General features: G+C 38.6%; 1 protein-coding gene across 4 annotated transcripts in view; it reads left to right on the plus strand.

Moving 5' to 3' along the window:
* Positions 1 to 15,165, plus strand: part of rgs3a (regulator of G protein signaling 3a) — a 130,831-nt gene that overhangs the window by 68,062 nt on the left and 47,604 nt on the right. For 3 of the 4 annotated variants that reach the window (XM_039614803.1, XM_039614804.1, XM_031754703.2), the window contains one exon: positions 2,997 to 3,131. In XM_039614803.1, coding sequence (XP_039470737.1) covers positions 2,997 to 3,131 — 135 coding nt within the window. Of the gene's footprint in view, positions 1 to 2,996; positions 3,132 to 12,839; positions 12,942 to 15,165 lie in introns of those variants that run through there. The other variant, XM_039614805.1, reaches the window with a different exon arrangement.

The raw sequence follows: 15,165 nt of genomic DNA on the forward strand, positions 1-15,165 counted from the left end.
ATGACAGAGCCTCCACCGTGTTTTACAAATTTCTGTAGGCACTCACTATTGTACCTGTCGCCTGACCTCCTCGATATATACTGAACATGAATTGGATCAGAAATATTCAAACTGGATTCATCACTGCTTGTAACCAGGTGCCTAAAGATACAACTTATAATTTGGTTTATGTGTGGACATAACAGTGGTTTATCCCTTGAGTTAGGCATTGTTTTCTGTGCTTAAAATATTCAGGTTGATTTTACATGGTTTAGCAAAAAAACAAGAAAGAAAGAAAATCCTGGGAAAGTGGTCAGTTAAAAGGACTGGAATGAAAATGAGTGAAAAAGCAGATAATGTCCAAAGAAAAACTTTGAAATACATTCATAGAGTCTGGAGAACCTTTTCTGAAGACCACTTTAAAAAATTGCAAGCAAAAGAAATTTACCCGACCACCCTTAAGACTGAAGGGGTTATAAGCAGGAGTATTGACTAACAGTGGCCTCCCTTTACAGCAACACCGTAAGTGCCATTTAACTGCCATCAGTAATGCAAACAATGAGAAAACTTTAACCACATCAAGCACTTTTCACCACTGGACCCTTCACCAGCACTATCCTCATCTTCAACAGGACTCTGAGTAACATTCAAACAATTCAAATGACAGAAACACAGTAGAGGATGTAAAAAAAAAAACGATGCAGCCAGTAGAGAAGCTAGCATCTTCATTCACCACTGACCAGGGCAGTGAGCATCAAGAAAAGCCCTGAGGACTTCAGTCAACCTCTGAAGACTTGTACAAAATGGAAAAAATCCTATTTATAGCCTGAGTCGTGCTCAGAAATGTCAAGACACAAATGTTTTTCCCTGACATTGCCGGAAACGGAGCAGCCGAGGTAAATGGAATTTATCAAAGAATAAAAAGGAGGAGAAATAGAAAAACAGTGTGTTTGAGAACAAAAGGTCCCTTTAATATTCGTCAGAAAAAAAAAGAATTTGACTTTGTGACTTCTCTTAAAATGTGACTCAATGATTTATCAGCAAAGGTTGAGCACATGTGCACAAACAGGGATTTGGTAGATGGTGGAAAACCAGACAATCTGTTTTTGCATAGAAAATGCATTTTAGATGATTCCAGACATCCATCCAGCTGTTCTATTAACCTTTGATCCAGTTCAGGGTCACAGTGGGGCTCGAGCCTATCCCACCCTGGACAGGTCGATCACAGGACCAACACAAAGAGAACCGTGACCATTTCAACTTGCAAATGGCCAGAATCCAGAAACCAAGTCCAAGTTCTGTTGCAACTTGCCAGAAAATTTAACAAATTTAATGTTTATTGATTCTTCTGACCACAAAAAAAGAAATATAAACTCGCATATATGAGTTTTAATTGGTATCATACTTGCTACATTTGGAATTTTGCTGTGCAATTTATTGCTCTAAAATGTTTTTATATATAATTTATAATTTATATATGTTAATGAGGTGAAAAAATTGATCAAAAAGTCACAAAAACTGTATGTATCAAATATGATACACTAGGCATTAAGGGGTTAAAAGGATACAGAGAAATCTCAATAAAATGAGGGAACTTGATCATAAAGGAATTCCTTATTTTGCTGGATACAGAAAAATAATTTAAAAACAAAAGCGTGTGTAGTGAAAGTTGGTATTTTAAGACCTCCACTTCAAACAGCACTATGTGGCAATGTAATAATTCCACAGGAGGAAAAGCAGATGCAGGAGGCATGCACAGAGGCAGGGTAAAATCCAAATCCACTCTTTAATCATAGGCAGGCAGTGAAGGCAAACAGAGGCAGGCAAAAGGACAAGGTCGAAAAATAGGCAAGACGTCCATCACAACTCAAGAACACACAAGGAATAAATAGACAGGAAAATGAAGACATACTAGGAAAACACAAGAGTATGAATTGAAAGCATAAAAGCTACTTTAAACAAAGACATTCAGACAGCTGGAGAGTGCTAAGCACAAGGTATGTAAACTGAGAAGGACGATTAGCTCACTCAAGACCGATAAAGCAGAAACAGAAGGGAAAAAAAGGCAGGAACAGAGATTTCAAAATAAAACAGGAAGTGACTAACCAGAAACAGCATTATGAAAGGCAGAAGCTGACCTCACCATAAATATTTTATCATGTAAACTCTTCTTCCTTTCCTTTATTTATTTTTGATACAGTCCATCTTTGATCAAAAATGCATTCCTTGAATCATGGCCAACAAACAAATGGGCCCATTAATCCATTGAGTGTTTAATGTGTTCATTACTGAGAATGGTCACAGGTCTTCGATTGCAGATTCTGGATGTACAAGGAGTATTTATCTCCTCTTGAGTGAAAAGTTACTGGACTGCTGTTTGCCAACTCTTAGCCAATTAAGCACTCGTCAGATTCTTTCTCATGTATTTCCCGGGGATGCATTGATTGGTACTTTTTCAAGAGCACCAGCTTGACACCGGCTACATAATCATTTTGTCAGCATATCAAATTCTGCCTAATGTGGATGTTGGCGTTTATTCAATTTCACTAAAGCAAGCATTTTGCTTCCCAGCGTGGGTGCGTGCCACCTTAAACTGTGTTCTAAAAACAAAGCTCACATAATACCTGAATGTTAAGTCAAGTTCAAATGGTATAAAGATACTATAGTCATTCATTATCTCTCTTAAAGGTCTTTGTTACACACAGAAAGACGCAGTCAAACAGGCACACGGTTAACTCTAGCATTCTAGTATTCGCTAGTCTTCTTTAAAAGGGCCAGTAAGATGGGGGAAAAAAACTTGTTTTTGCCATTTTTTTTTTCATTTTCATTATACTTTTGTGTTTTATATATTATATTATATTTATTTTCTTGTGCTGTGACAGTCTTTCACTATCCAAGCATCAGGAGACACTGCTTTTTCATTTATTTGACAGTAGATGTGTAATTGCCCGCTGTCTTTTCCTCCACCCCTTTTCCTCCTCTCTCCCCTCACTCTCTCTCTCTCTCTCTCTCTCCAGAAGTGTGACTGCCTGCTCAGCCTGGAAGCCTATTCAGCAGACCAGAAGCGCCGTGTGTGTCAGTGCCTGAAGGACAACATTGACAAGCAGCTCCAACTACACAGGAGGGAGCCTCCCGTTCCGCATTTTGAACAGGTATGACACATGGACACACATATCTAGGAGCATTTCCAATTTCATTTGAGGCCAGAGATGAATCAGTAAACACATGAACACATGGGAATGCATATATTTGTGCGAACCCCCATCACAGATGCCCCGTGAATTGCACACACTTTGTGCACAGTAACGTCACGCACGTAAAAGCCTCGTCTGTAGTTCTTATTGCCATAATTCTGATTTTCCACTCACAGAAACGCTCACATTTCTGTGGGGAAGTTCAATGCTGCCTTTGTCTGACTTAAATTTCAAAGTTTAAAAGTTCCTTGACTGTCCTCAAGGAAATTTAGGCCGCGTCCTCCTAGCAAAAGCCAATGTTTGTTCCTGTAGTTTATGTATAAACCAGTATGATTATTATAAACAGTAACCAGCAGATTTAACTGAATGCTGTTAGTGTCAGGTGCTTTTTTCATTGAGGTATAGAGTTTGAGAAGAAACTCTGTGTGATTTGAGGCTGAAATATAATCTGCTGTGCTTTGTTTTTTCACTGGCATATTTTATTCAAAATCAATGCCATGGCATAATCAAAGACAATGGCCTTGGAAATGAGATTTTTTACCTGGATAAATAAAGGACTAATAATAATAATACACTGCACAGGCTTGTGCATACATTTTTTGAGCTTTTGTTTCTACCTGCATTCACCTTTTAGATTTGTTTCAGTTTTTTCCACGGAATTCAGTAAGAAACATACTACAGAATTTCGTGGAAAAAACATACTACTTAGTTACTTTAGGCAGATAGTAAAACAGGAAACTTGTAGGCTGGAATAAAAGACGGAAAACTGTACGATGCTAAAATCCACCGAGCTGTGGCGAGCTACTGATTCTGCTTGTCAAGGCCTCTCCTTCATGTTTCAATTAACCACTTGTTATTAAAATGATCAAAAATTAATTAGAGGTGCTTGTTTGTCTTCACTGGTCTATTTCAAAAATGAATTAAATGCACCTTAGTCAAATATCTTTCTCTTAATGTAGCACAATGCATCACGCTTAAGGATGCACTGGAACTGATCTTTAAGAGCTCATGGGGCTTCTGCTGCCCTGATTAACAGGGTGGCTGCTGGGGATGCTGTGACTGAGATTATCATGGCCCAGTTTGGTCATTTCAAGCTTCTACCCAGGGAAATCTACTCAAACAGTTTTCTTAATTGCTATTTGGGATTTTCTTTTTTCTTTTTTTTCTTTTTTTGGGAAAAAAGAGGTCTAGTTTGACATAAATATGGCATCATACGAAGCACTTTTTATTATTAAGAAAGATGAATGCACATCTGTCTGTAATGTGCATTCATTTGTTTAGGTTTTATCTGACTGATTATTTGATGTACCATTTCTGTGAGCACCACTCACATTTCCTTCCTCTTTAATTTCTAACACTTTTTTTCTCCTTTTCTCCTTTCCTTTCCTCCTTCATTTTTGATAAACAAAAGAGACAGCTCATTCACTTCATCAGTTTAAAAGGAGTGCTACCCAGTTCATTTGAGTTTAGCTGAAAGGTGATTAAAAGGGATAAATAGCCTTGTGTGTGGATGGCACACCTGTTGTACATTAAGGGTTCATTTCATCAGCGCATGAAAGAGAGCAAGAAAGACTGACAAGCCGGCAGTCTTTCATCTTTCATTCTCTTCTGTCTACATGCATGTGTATTTATTGCACATGTACATATGTACATATGTACATATGTACATATGTCTTTCCCCTTTTTAAGAAGTTTCAGTCAGACTATCCTCTATTTTTTTTTTTACTGTTTTCCCATGAGCTTTATCAACTTCAGCACATATAAACACTTACAAGCTGTTTCTAACTTAAGATATCTTTCTAACAATTTTTCCACTGCTACAGTGTTTTTCTTGCAGGACAATGTTCTGATGTATTGAATCTTTCCACATCAACACTACGTGGAAAGTTGGATTCCTTGCTTGTGTCCTCCCAGGGTCAGTGCCAATTAGGCGCTCCCTGCTGAGTAAATGAACACATTTACACACACGACAGTGTTCGATGTGCTCAATAGCAAAACAACTTTGCGAGCATGCTAAGTCACGTAAGTCGATGCTGTTTATGCAAACTGTATTGACAAAACAGTGTCTTAGCACAGATGTGACCTAGAAACCTCCCAGGTTTATCACTTTTTCAATTGTGAAGTCTTTAAGTTCCCCCGTGCCTGAAAGAGGCTCAGTTGTACTCATTGTTTTCCTCAGCTTTGGCCTTTCATACAAACTAAGTCAGTACACACCTGAAACATGAGCTGCGTCAACTCATTTTCCAGGGAAGATGCATCTGAAAATGTTGCACATATTACTGAGTAAACATCTGAGAAACAAAACATGGCGTAAGGGAGCTCGGACACGGTGGCGGTGCAAGTCAAGTACAGACAGAACAACTTTTAGTGACCTCTCTATGGTCACTCATTTTAAACCTGCAGTGCAAAAACCTGCAGTGTTTTCAGACCAGGAGGCAGAGGAAGATTTCGTTGAAGATAAACGTATTTACAAAACATGCTAAAATGCTCGAGGCAGTTCTTGCCGTTTTCATACATAAACAAAGTTTTTAAAATTCATCACAAATCCTGGAAAACCCTGATGGTGCAGTCTCGTACATGCGCTGCCCAGTGCGATCACTCCTGTTATTCCTGTTCCGTGCGCACTTATTAGAACATTTTATTGTAATCCCTTATTAAATGGAAATCTGAACGCAGTCCCGAAGGCAAGGGAATACATGCTTAATCATAATATTGTACATCTAGCCAAATTAGTTCACTTTTGATTGCATTTCTCTAGAGTCCCTTAGAGGCAAATAGTTTGTATTCAGTCACCTCCAAATGTATTTAATAATATGCAAATTAGCTTTGTCAAATATGGGATATATGAGGAAAAGTAGTATCAGCAGTGTTGCATGGAAGTTTTTAAAAGATATATATCCAGGTAACATTGCTGTGTATCTTGGGAAGTTTTCTTGGGTTGTTTCACGTTACCACAAAGGAGAGGACGCGTATCAAAAGGTAGTTTCAAATGTCAATCAGACCTAACTTGTAGAAAATTAGTGAGAAAATTACACATTTCTCCGAATAAATTGAACATTTTACACACTTTCACAATCAAATCATTAGAAAATGATATTTTAGATTCAATTTCCGACACACTTGGATACCCTTTTAGTGTCATTTTGGATGTAAAGGAAACCAAAAACCTATAAAAGTACTGGTTAGAAGGGAAGTGGGGTGGTGGACAGCACAAAGATATAACCTCCAACCAGGAGAAACAAGTTCTATTCTTGTCCTCTTTTGTTTTACATTTTCATTTTACTTTTCTTTTCACAGTGTAAAAATATGCTCAAAGGAAAACTTCACACAGCTTCAACAAGCTTTCCTTGATTACCACAAGTACACACCCTCTCATGTTTCAGGACGTCGGAGTAAGAGAGCATTTCTTTTGGTGGCACTTCAATAACTTCATTTCTGCTTTATTGTTACTGTTGAATCAACACCAGAACCTATTTTCAAAAGCGAATAGACTATGTATTTGATCCGCAGTGTGTATTGCTGCCAGTGAGCAGTAAGAGCAGTAAAGGCGCTTTAGAAAATTATCCATTGATTCAACCGTTTTCTTTGTGTCAGAAAGTGTATTTCTCCTCTCATGCACAAAGCCGAGTAAATCTGCACTTAACTGAAGCATGCACCTTCCTCAAGAGTTGTGTTCAAATGTGCAGCGAGAGCAGAATCCTCTCCAGAGGGAAAACACGCGTTCTGCAGAAGCCACTATCTACTCGTGTTAGGTTTTTCATTCATGTTTAACCGTAAAATGGGATTATTTCGTCACAGTGTTGATGTCAGCAGCTGCCCTAGTTCCTTCAGTCCCTTAACACTTTTCAATGCTTCCCTTTGGAAAAATTTGGACACAAGCCTCTTTTCTATTGAGGAGTCTCTAATCTCCGAGTCCTAATGAGAGTGGGGCACGATGATGACTTTCATGTCTGTTTTGTGCAGAGCTCCATTTGCTGTCAGCATATTGAACAGACGGCTCACAGCAAACATTTATCATTAACTTGCAAATATGATGCACGCTCACTCTGTCAGCCCTCCGCTGTCGAATCTGTCGTGAAGTTGCAGATCAAGAAAATGTCAAGGAAAGTGGGCCATGAGTTAGATTGAGGTTAGAGAGGAGGTTAAAATAATCATAGAGCGGGATGACATGATATCATACAGCAGATGTTGTCAAAAGGTGGAACAACAGAGGATGATCCCAGGCAGAAACTTGCACAAAAGCTGGTGAAATTTAATAACCTGACATACCAGAATGTGCCAGTTAGAGGCCAAACATGGTCGGTTCATAATTTAAATGCTCAAAAGAGTAATCATTTTGCATTAGATTAATTTTAGGTTTTCGTTTCAGTTAATTTAAATTCTAAATTCATTCAGAAATAAGCCTTTTCTGATTCTGACAAATCAAACAAGAGCTTCTCATGACTTAAACATCAACTCTGGTCCACTTTTTATTTAAAAAGTAGTTTCAAAGAACTCCTATAAGGTATTCTTAGAGGTCTGGGCCCCTTAGATACTAATGTGTTTTGATAACCTGCTGACACACTAGAGCTTTGCTCTCCTAATTTGTTTACAGTCTGAAATCCCTTCATATCTATTCCACATTACATCATGTTACAATGTGACATCAAGTCATTTTAAGGAACTCAGTGAATGGCAAGCTCATTGTAAGCAATGCATTTTGCTTTGCTTTAGGTCTTCAAAATAAAATCATTTAAAAACACCACAGTTGCAACATAAATTGGCGAGCTTTTTACGTTTTAAATGTGCAGTCTTGAATAACTAATCTAAGTAATCATGATCCCTAAGCACCAGATAAACTAATAATTTACTGTATAGGTTAAAAAGGTAGACTTTCCTTTTTCCTCATGCACACAAAAAACATTAAACTCATCCAGAGCCATTAAAAGTGTGTTATCTCCTTCACTGGAAAGCTTCCGGTACATTCTGCATTCTTTGGGCAGCATTAGCCGCTAAGCTTCAAGAAAAAAATAAATTTGCACAGCTGCATAAACAGACACGCACATACACACACCCATGCACACACATACTTGATGGGAATTTAAATAGGGCTGCCCATTTTGAAAATGACAACCGAGCTCACACACAGTTTGCATTTGATGAGCAGTACTGGCGCTCCTTCTCTGAGTCAGAAACTATCTGCAGTAAAAGTTGCATAAATTTTCTACATCAGCACCGTGAACAGTGGAAAAAAAAGATGGTTTCTGCTAATGAACAAAGTGTGTGTGTGTTGAAGTTTGAAGGCAGCTTGTTCTGTTCTCATCCTGTCTCATTTCACATTTATGAGAATCTGTTTTAGTGCTGAAGGGGTTATAATGCAGCATTTATGTTGGGAGAAGCGGTGACGTAGGGCGACGAGGACCGGCTCTAATTCTTCCTCTGTTGCTCACTTTCTCTCAACTTGTCAGGCTGTTGGTTCATGATGAATTATAAAAATGTGGCGATCCTTTCCTGTTCATTGTTTTCCTAATCTGCCATGCCTCTCCAGCTCAGGCGCACAGTCATGCATGCTATCAAAGAAACATGAAGTTCAGGGACAGATAAGAGCTGTCAGTGAATCTGCAGCTATTAAGTAGCATATCTCACCTCTGGGGCACACTGCATTTTAAGCAGGAACACAAAGTAAAAATAGGCTGATTGCTCCAGTTTAGTTTAGGATTCAGTGGCTTAGCACAATATTTGTTTTGTTTTTAGCACTTTAGTCATTCAAGATTTCAAGATTTTCTGACACAGCACACACACTGGTAAATATCTCGTTCTATTTACTCCAACCTCACAATCCAGGATAGCAGCTGTCCACAGAAATGTTATTAAAACTGTAAAACTAGTAATCTATACTACCCTTGTTGTGTATTTGAGACTCACAAAATAAGCCATGCTCAAAGCATTGACCAGGCTTTGTCTGTGAATGTTACGCAGTGGAGTTTTTGAGTGCCTTACTGAGTAGCAAAACAAATTCTTTTTCCTTGCTTTTCTGAACAATACTATGGAATTAGGTCAACTCCAGCATGTCGTCACGCCTAGCTCCAACATCCAGATTCAGAGATAAATGGAATGCAGCATGAGTGCACTAAACGTATATTTTAGATAATTATTTATTAGTCTGATTAAGTATTAAACTATTAAACATCCAGTACATTTCTTCACAGTTAAGAGTCATGCATATGTAGCCTTTTTGGAAGGAGATCAGTAGTCCTCATCTTATTGCTCCAGTGAGCTTATAGAGCAGATTTGTCCTAGACCTGAGTGAAGTTTGTTTTTGTCGCACAACAATGGCTTATCACCGTGCACAAAACATTGTCTCAGCTGAACTCTCACAAGGAGTGAAGCTTGTCAGGGAGACAATTATGTTAGCAGACATGAGTGACACTAGTCCAAGTGGAGAAGTAGGTCTCCAAGCTGACAGAGAGTGAGTTTTAGTAGAGATAGTCATCTTCAGGAGGCCGGGAGTGACATCAGAGAGAGCGAGGAGAAAGTTAACAAGTTGCTGAAGGAGTGTGTAGTTTTTTTGACAGTTTATTTTCACTGGGTACACAATGAGGATAGGAGTGAGCTGTGAGGGGTGGCCGCGCATGTGTCATCTCAGTGAGCCATTCTAAACACTTTAAATACTAATATTTACATAACACGTCGGATAAAAGGCAGTTTTTTTTGCGGAACTTCTTCCAAGATCACTGCCGACTTTACAATTATAGAGAGGAAATTTAAAGTATCTAAACAGAAAGTGAAATATGGTAAACATCTGCACCAGCACATGTTAATATGATTGACATTTCTCCTGCTCTTATTCTCTGTCTGCAACAGATGCATACTTTCCCCCTCACTGTCTCTAATTAGACATGGATGAATTCCATTTGTCTTCTTGTGGCTGCTTGCTCTCCCTCGCACACATGCACACGCTCACTCACTCACTCACACGAGGCACATTGCATGCTATTTCTGGGATGTGGTGTCTTGACATCCAGATTTACAACTCCAAATGGTGCAGATGTGAGGAACGTCATAGTGGATCATAATTTTTAATTAGATTTCATCATCCAAAAAGATTTTTCCATAATAAATTAATGGCATTGCTGCTGCTCAGTAGTCATCTTTTAAGAGGCTTGGATGCACTATGCTTCGCTGCGCCGGCTATAAGTGGTCCACGCTATTTCCTTTAGATTTAACCACATAATTTCCTTAGGGATTAATAAAGTATTCTGATTCTGATTTGGACTAAATACTGTAAAAAAAAAATTATTTGTAGAGATTTTATTGTCTCATAATCACCAGGACGACTGTCCACTTTGTGTGCATGTGGCTGACGATGATAAAGCAATGCCGCAATCTTAAACTTTCCTTAGTTTTGCAGAGTTGTTCATCAAAGCTGGACTGTGAGAAATTGAGACATAGGTGAGATGTCAGTAATGTGGTACTGTATTCATAGTTAGGAAAATAAGAATACATTCAGTGGTTGACAAAAGTTCAACTTTAACTCAACTCTGTTTTTCAGGCTTTTGTTTTGTTGTGCGTTCCCTCTTCAAATATAATCTTCCCTCTTCTTAATGCCATTATGCACCAGGCGCATAAAATTTGTGTGAATATCTCATGCACTAAAAATATTTTTCCGGCCCAGCTATTCTTAATGTAGCCGTTTGCTTAATTTTTGGCATTTATTTTTTTTCAGATACCAATTTGCTTTTTTCCAATGTGAATAACAGTTTGGACCAATCAGACCACTGCATTTGGTAACAAGTACGATCGTAATTCAAAATGTGCGCCGATACTGAATATACAATGATATGGAAATAGTAAATGAATTGTATTTTATCTCACACTGTCTGAAATTATGCGTACACCTCTTCAGATGTGGTCCTAATTCTGCCAACAACTGATCATGATACAGCTTCGACTCCTGGATTTAGCATGAAATTCTTCCTTCTTGCGAGAATTGGATGAACTCAGACTCTCAAGTTCTTCCTTTTGTTATTTAGAAACATCAGGACCAGCTCATTGTCGTCTGATGTCTACTTTTATTAGTTTTTTACAGTGTTTACATTTTTTGAGAAAGATTTTTCACAAAAATGCAACACATTTGGCACATGTAGAAACATTACGCAACAAGTTCACATCTGAAAAATTCAGAATATCGTGTACTTTTTTCTACGATGTGTAAAGGCCTTTTCTCTGTTATCACAGGTCAATCCTGTTCACTGCACTTCCTTTCCATGTGTCACTGTGTTTGTTTCCCCTGCACTTGACCTCGCTAACTGTCTTTCTATCAGTCGCTCACACACACGCAGACACACACAAACGGCTGAGTGATGTTAATGATTGTGGTCTGTGGTGTTAGATTAATTCCCTTGGCTTTCTTTAAAAATTAATGATTTCCTTCTGATGGAGTGATGTTTGGCTTTATTTTAGCTCACCTTTAACTATTCATAACTGTGTTATGTAATGGTAATGCATCAGCACAGAAGGAAGTATAGATAAGAGCCTCGCAGACTCAGACCTAAGAAGGTAATGCAGAGCATGAAATCCATCCACTCTGGGTTTTAATTACGCACATTCTTTACTCTGAAAAATGACGTGTGCTCCACCGAGCATGTAATGGAGCTGGGATAATATTCTAATGTGCAAATTACCAAGGATGGTTTTGACACAAGGACATTTTTGATTAATATGACAATTGAGAGACTGAGAACTTTATGCATTCAGCCACAGCCTAAAAAGAGTCTTTGAAGCAGGTTTACAAAAACAAAAACAAAAACAAAAAAACAATCACTGAACTCTAATTTCCATTAAGTTTATATCCTGCTTTTTCACGTCACGTCTGGATACATTTTCTCAGGAATGATTTTGGCTAGAAACTGTGAGAGGCAGCTGTGCATCTGTGCAGTGTAATTGACAAGTGTTTAAAATAACTATTTGTGAAGCCTATTATGTATTAGCACATGATATGATTAGATAAGGCCTGATGAATAGCTTACATGCCACTCTCCAGGTCTGATGCAGATGCATGGTCATTGTAACGGACCAGGTTGGTGTGTGCGTCCTATTAGGTGTGAAAGTCATGGCCCTTAACATCCTGCTCTTTTGATAGGTTTTGATTCGGGGCTTTGATTTGCGGCAGATCAACTTCTAAAAATAGCACGTAGTGGAAAAGAGAGAGAGGGTGAGGAATGAGGGACTCTTGCTGCTTCGATCTCCAGAGTTTCGCCGCATTTGATCTTTTCCTAACCGGCGCTCCCTCCGTGATTTTTAACACATCACATTTTTACATTTCCTGCTGTCACTCTCACACCTCTGTCTCTCCCCGATTCCATCTGTCTTTCTTTTGCATCGTCCCCCTCCTTCACCGGATCCCCCCCCACCCCCCACCCCCTCTCTTGCCTCAACCCCTCCCACCCCCTCTTCCCTCTCTTCCCTGTCTTTCGCACACACGTTGGCGCGCACGTTATCACCGAGCTGGGGTAGAAGCTGGGACCGCTGCAGAAAGAGCAGAGACAAGAAACACAACTAGAAGGAGAAAAAAGGCACTATCACAATATCTGAATAACAGACAGGAAACAAAAGACATATGGTCACAGTGGATTAGCAGCCTGCATCTAGTATTTGCACTGCACATGTGCTGTGTGTATGTGTGGATGAACTGTGCTCTTCTTCGGAGTACTCTAGGACACACAACAACAATATTAACACTCATTGAAACAAGCAAGCACACTGCGTGTCCCGATGCCGGTGTCTAAGGTAATGTATGTCATGTTTATGTAATACTGCTGCAGAGGTCACACTGTTTTCTCTATATTGTGTCTGCATGCTTGTTAAATATGGTCCTAATGCCTGAGTGTGTGTGATTTGACTGCGGGAGTGTGTTTAGTTTTGTAAATACCATGTTAAGTGAAAGCAGGGACTTTGATGAACATTTTATTTAGACAGGAGTTGTTTCTCGTGAAATCCCCCTTTTGTTTTTCTTTCTCCCCCCTCTGTTTTTTTACTGTGAGAATGAAAAATGAACTTATTTGCTAAGTACCGTATTCAAATTTTGGCCTTTATAAAGTTTTTGATGCCACGTTCACAATGGAAAAGCAGAGTCCTGAGATGAGTGTGTGGGTGAAACCTGACAAATTACCTCTTTTGTTTACCGAGGGGAAAACACTTGACCTTCTTCTCACCTTCTGCACATGAAATCGATGAAATTTGCTGCGACTGGAGAAACTTTATAACTGTTTTTTATTTAATGTTATTGTGATCTGTTGGAGTTCTTTTTCTCACATTAACCACTGTTGAACTATTACCTCAGCATATGAAGCCAAGCATCTTGGACTTTTGTCGGTGATGGATAAGTATTGACTCAAGCACTTATGTGGAGAGAGACAGCAGGTGTGTCTCTTACCTTTCAATGTCAAATGTTCCTTGTCACTAAGGCGACAAAAGAAAAAAAAAAAAACAACCTTTCTCCTGGGTAGTGCTGAGAGGCTCTTGTGATAACAGTGACAGAAGAAGAGAGAAAAGAGAGAGGGAAGGAATGTGTGAACTGGTGCGAGGGGCAAAGAGAGTGTCATGTGGATCCGTTATGTCTCATTATTAAAGGTTCCTTTAACACTTCTCATATTTGCCATTCAGTTTTAAAGCTTTTATCAGAGGCACCTAGCACAGTTATCACATTGCATTATGGTGGTTGTGTTACTCATTATACAACCTCAGTATTAAAATTTGTCAAGGAGCCAAAGTTGTCTTTGAATGGTTGGTCAGATTTGTTCAGCCTGTTTTTAAAAAAAAAATTTTAATTTTTGTTTTTTTAAATGTAACATTAAGTTTAGTTTTTGAGCTTTAGCATAATTGATATAACTAGTTTGCTTTTTTATTATTAGCTAGTTAAGTCAAGCAGTGATGCTTTGGGTACTTTTGCAGATTTACCACAGTTTCATTTTATTGTCTTATTTGCAACATAAGCGTGGCTTAGGTACAAGTAGACTAACATTCTGTTTTAGCTCTCTTACAAAGCTTGTACAGTAAAATCCCTCCTAACCTCAAGCTCACTGAGGCTTTGTTTCAATAGAAAAAAAAAGTGCATTCATGTCATCAAGTCTAGGATGTTGAGGCAAGCTGTGACTCAGTGCGTTTATGGAGTGCAAACACATCTATAAATAGCCACACGACACATATCTACAGTGACCTTGACAAGAAGTGTAGAAAATGATGTCAATATAATTGCTGATTGATCAAGTCAGGTTGCACATCATCGTACATGCGAAGTACAACAGACACTGTGTTAAGTCTGTAGGTGAGGTCTTCACATGTGTATAAGGTGATCTGAGCATGTGTCAGACATGTTTGCGTCACCAAAGGTAGACGTCTCAGCGAGTGCAGGTTTATTTTTAAGTTATGTTATCTGAATTGGTGACACAAACATGAGGTCACAGAAGAGTGTGAATCATCTATGGAGTCAGATTAAGCATAAGCATTAGTATGTGTATGACCCTAATAGTATGCGAATATTATTTCCAGGGGTATGCCACAGTACGTTAGCACATGGCGCTGTACATAGCAGCTGAGAACTCCTCAATTTATCTGTTTAAATATAAGGTAGAAGTTTCTTTATTTATTGTTTCTAATAATGTATCTGTGTGTGTTTATGTGTTCTTTGCCTATATTTATAATTAGCAATATGAATCCAAACAGCAATAAATTAAATGTGCTCTTTGTTTGGCTGTCAGCAATACACCTGTGAAGTTACAAGCGAGTTGGAAGAAAGTTGACTAAAATAGGAAAAGAAAACAGTCAGCACACATAAACATACAGAAATCCCTCCATTTATTAGAGCGATATTATGTAGTACTTACAGGTCCTGCTATCCCGTGCACATGTTGTAAATATTATCTGTTTAGTGTCCAAAGAAATGCTAGATTTAGGTTTTTAAAGTCGAATTTAGCTGCTATTTCTGCTATCGTACAATGTTATAGATATTGTA

The sequence above is a fragment of the Oreochromis aureus genome, linkage group 7 (genome assembly GCF_013358895.1).
Source record: "Oreochromis aureus strain Israel breed Guangdong linkage group 7, ZZ_aureus, whole genome shotgun sequence".
Lineage (NCBI taxonomy): Eukaryota > Metazoa > Chordata > Actinopteri > Cichliformes > Cichlidae > Oreochromis > Oreochromis aureus.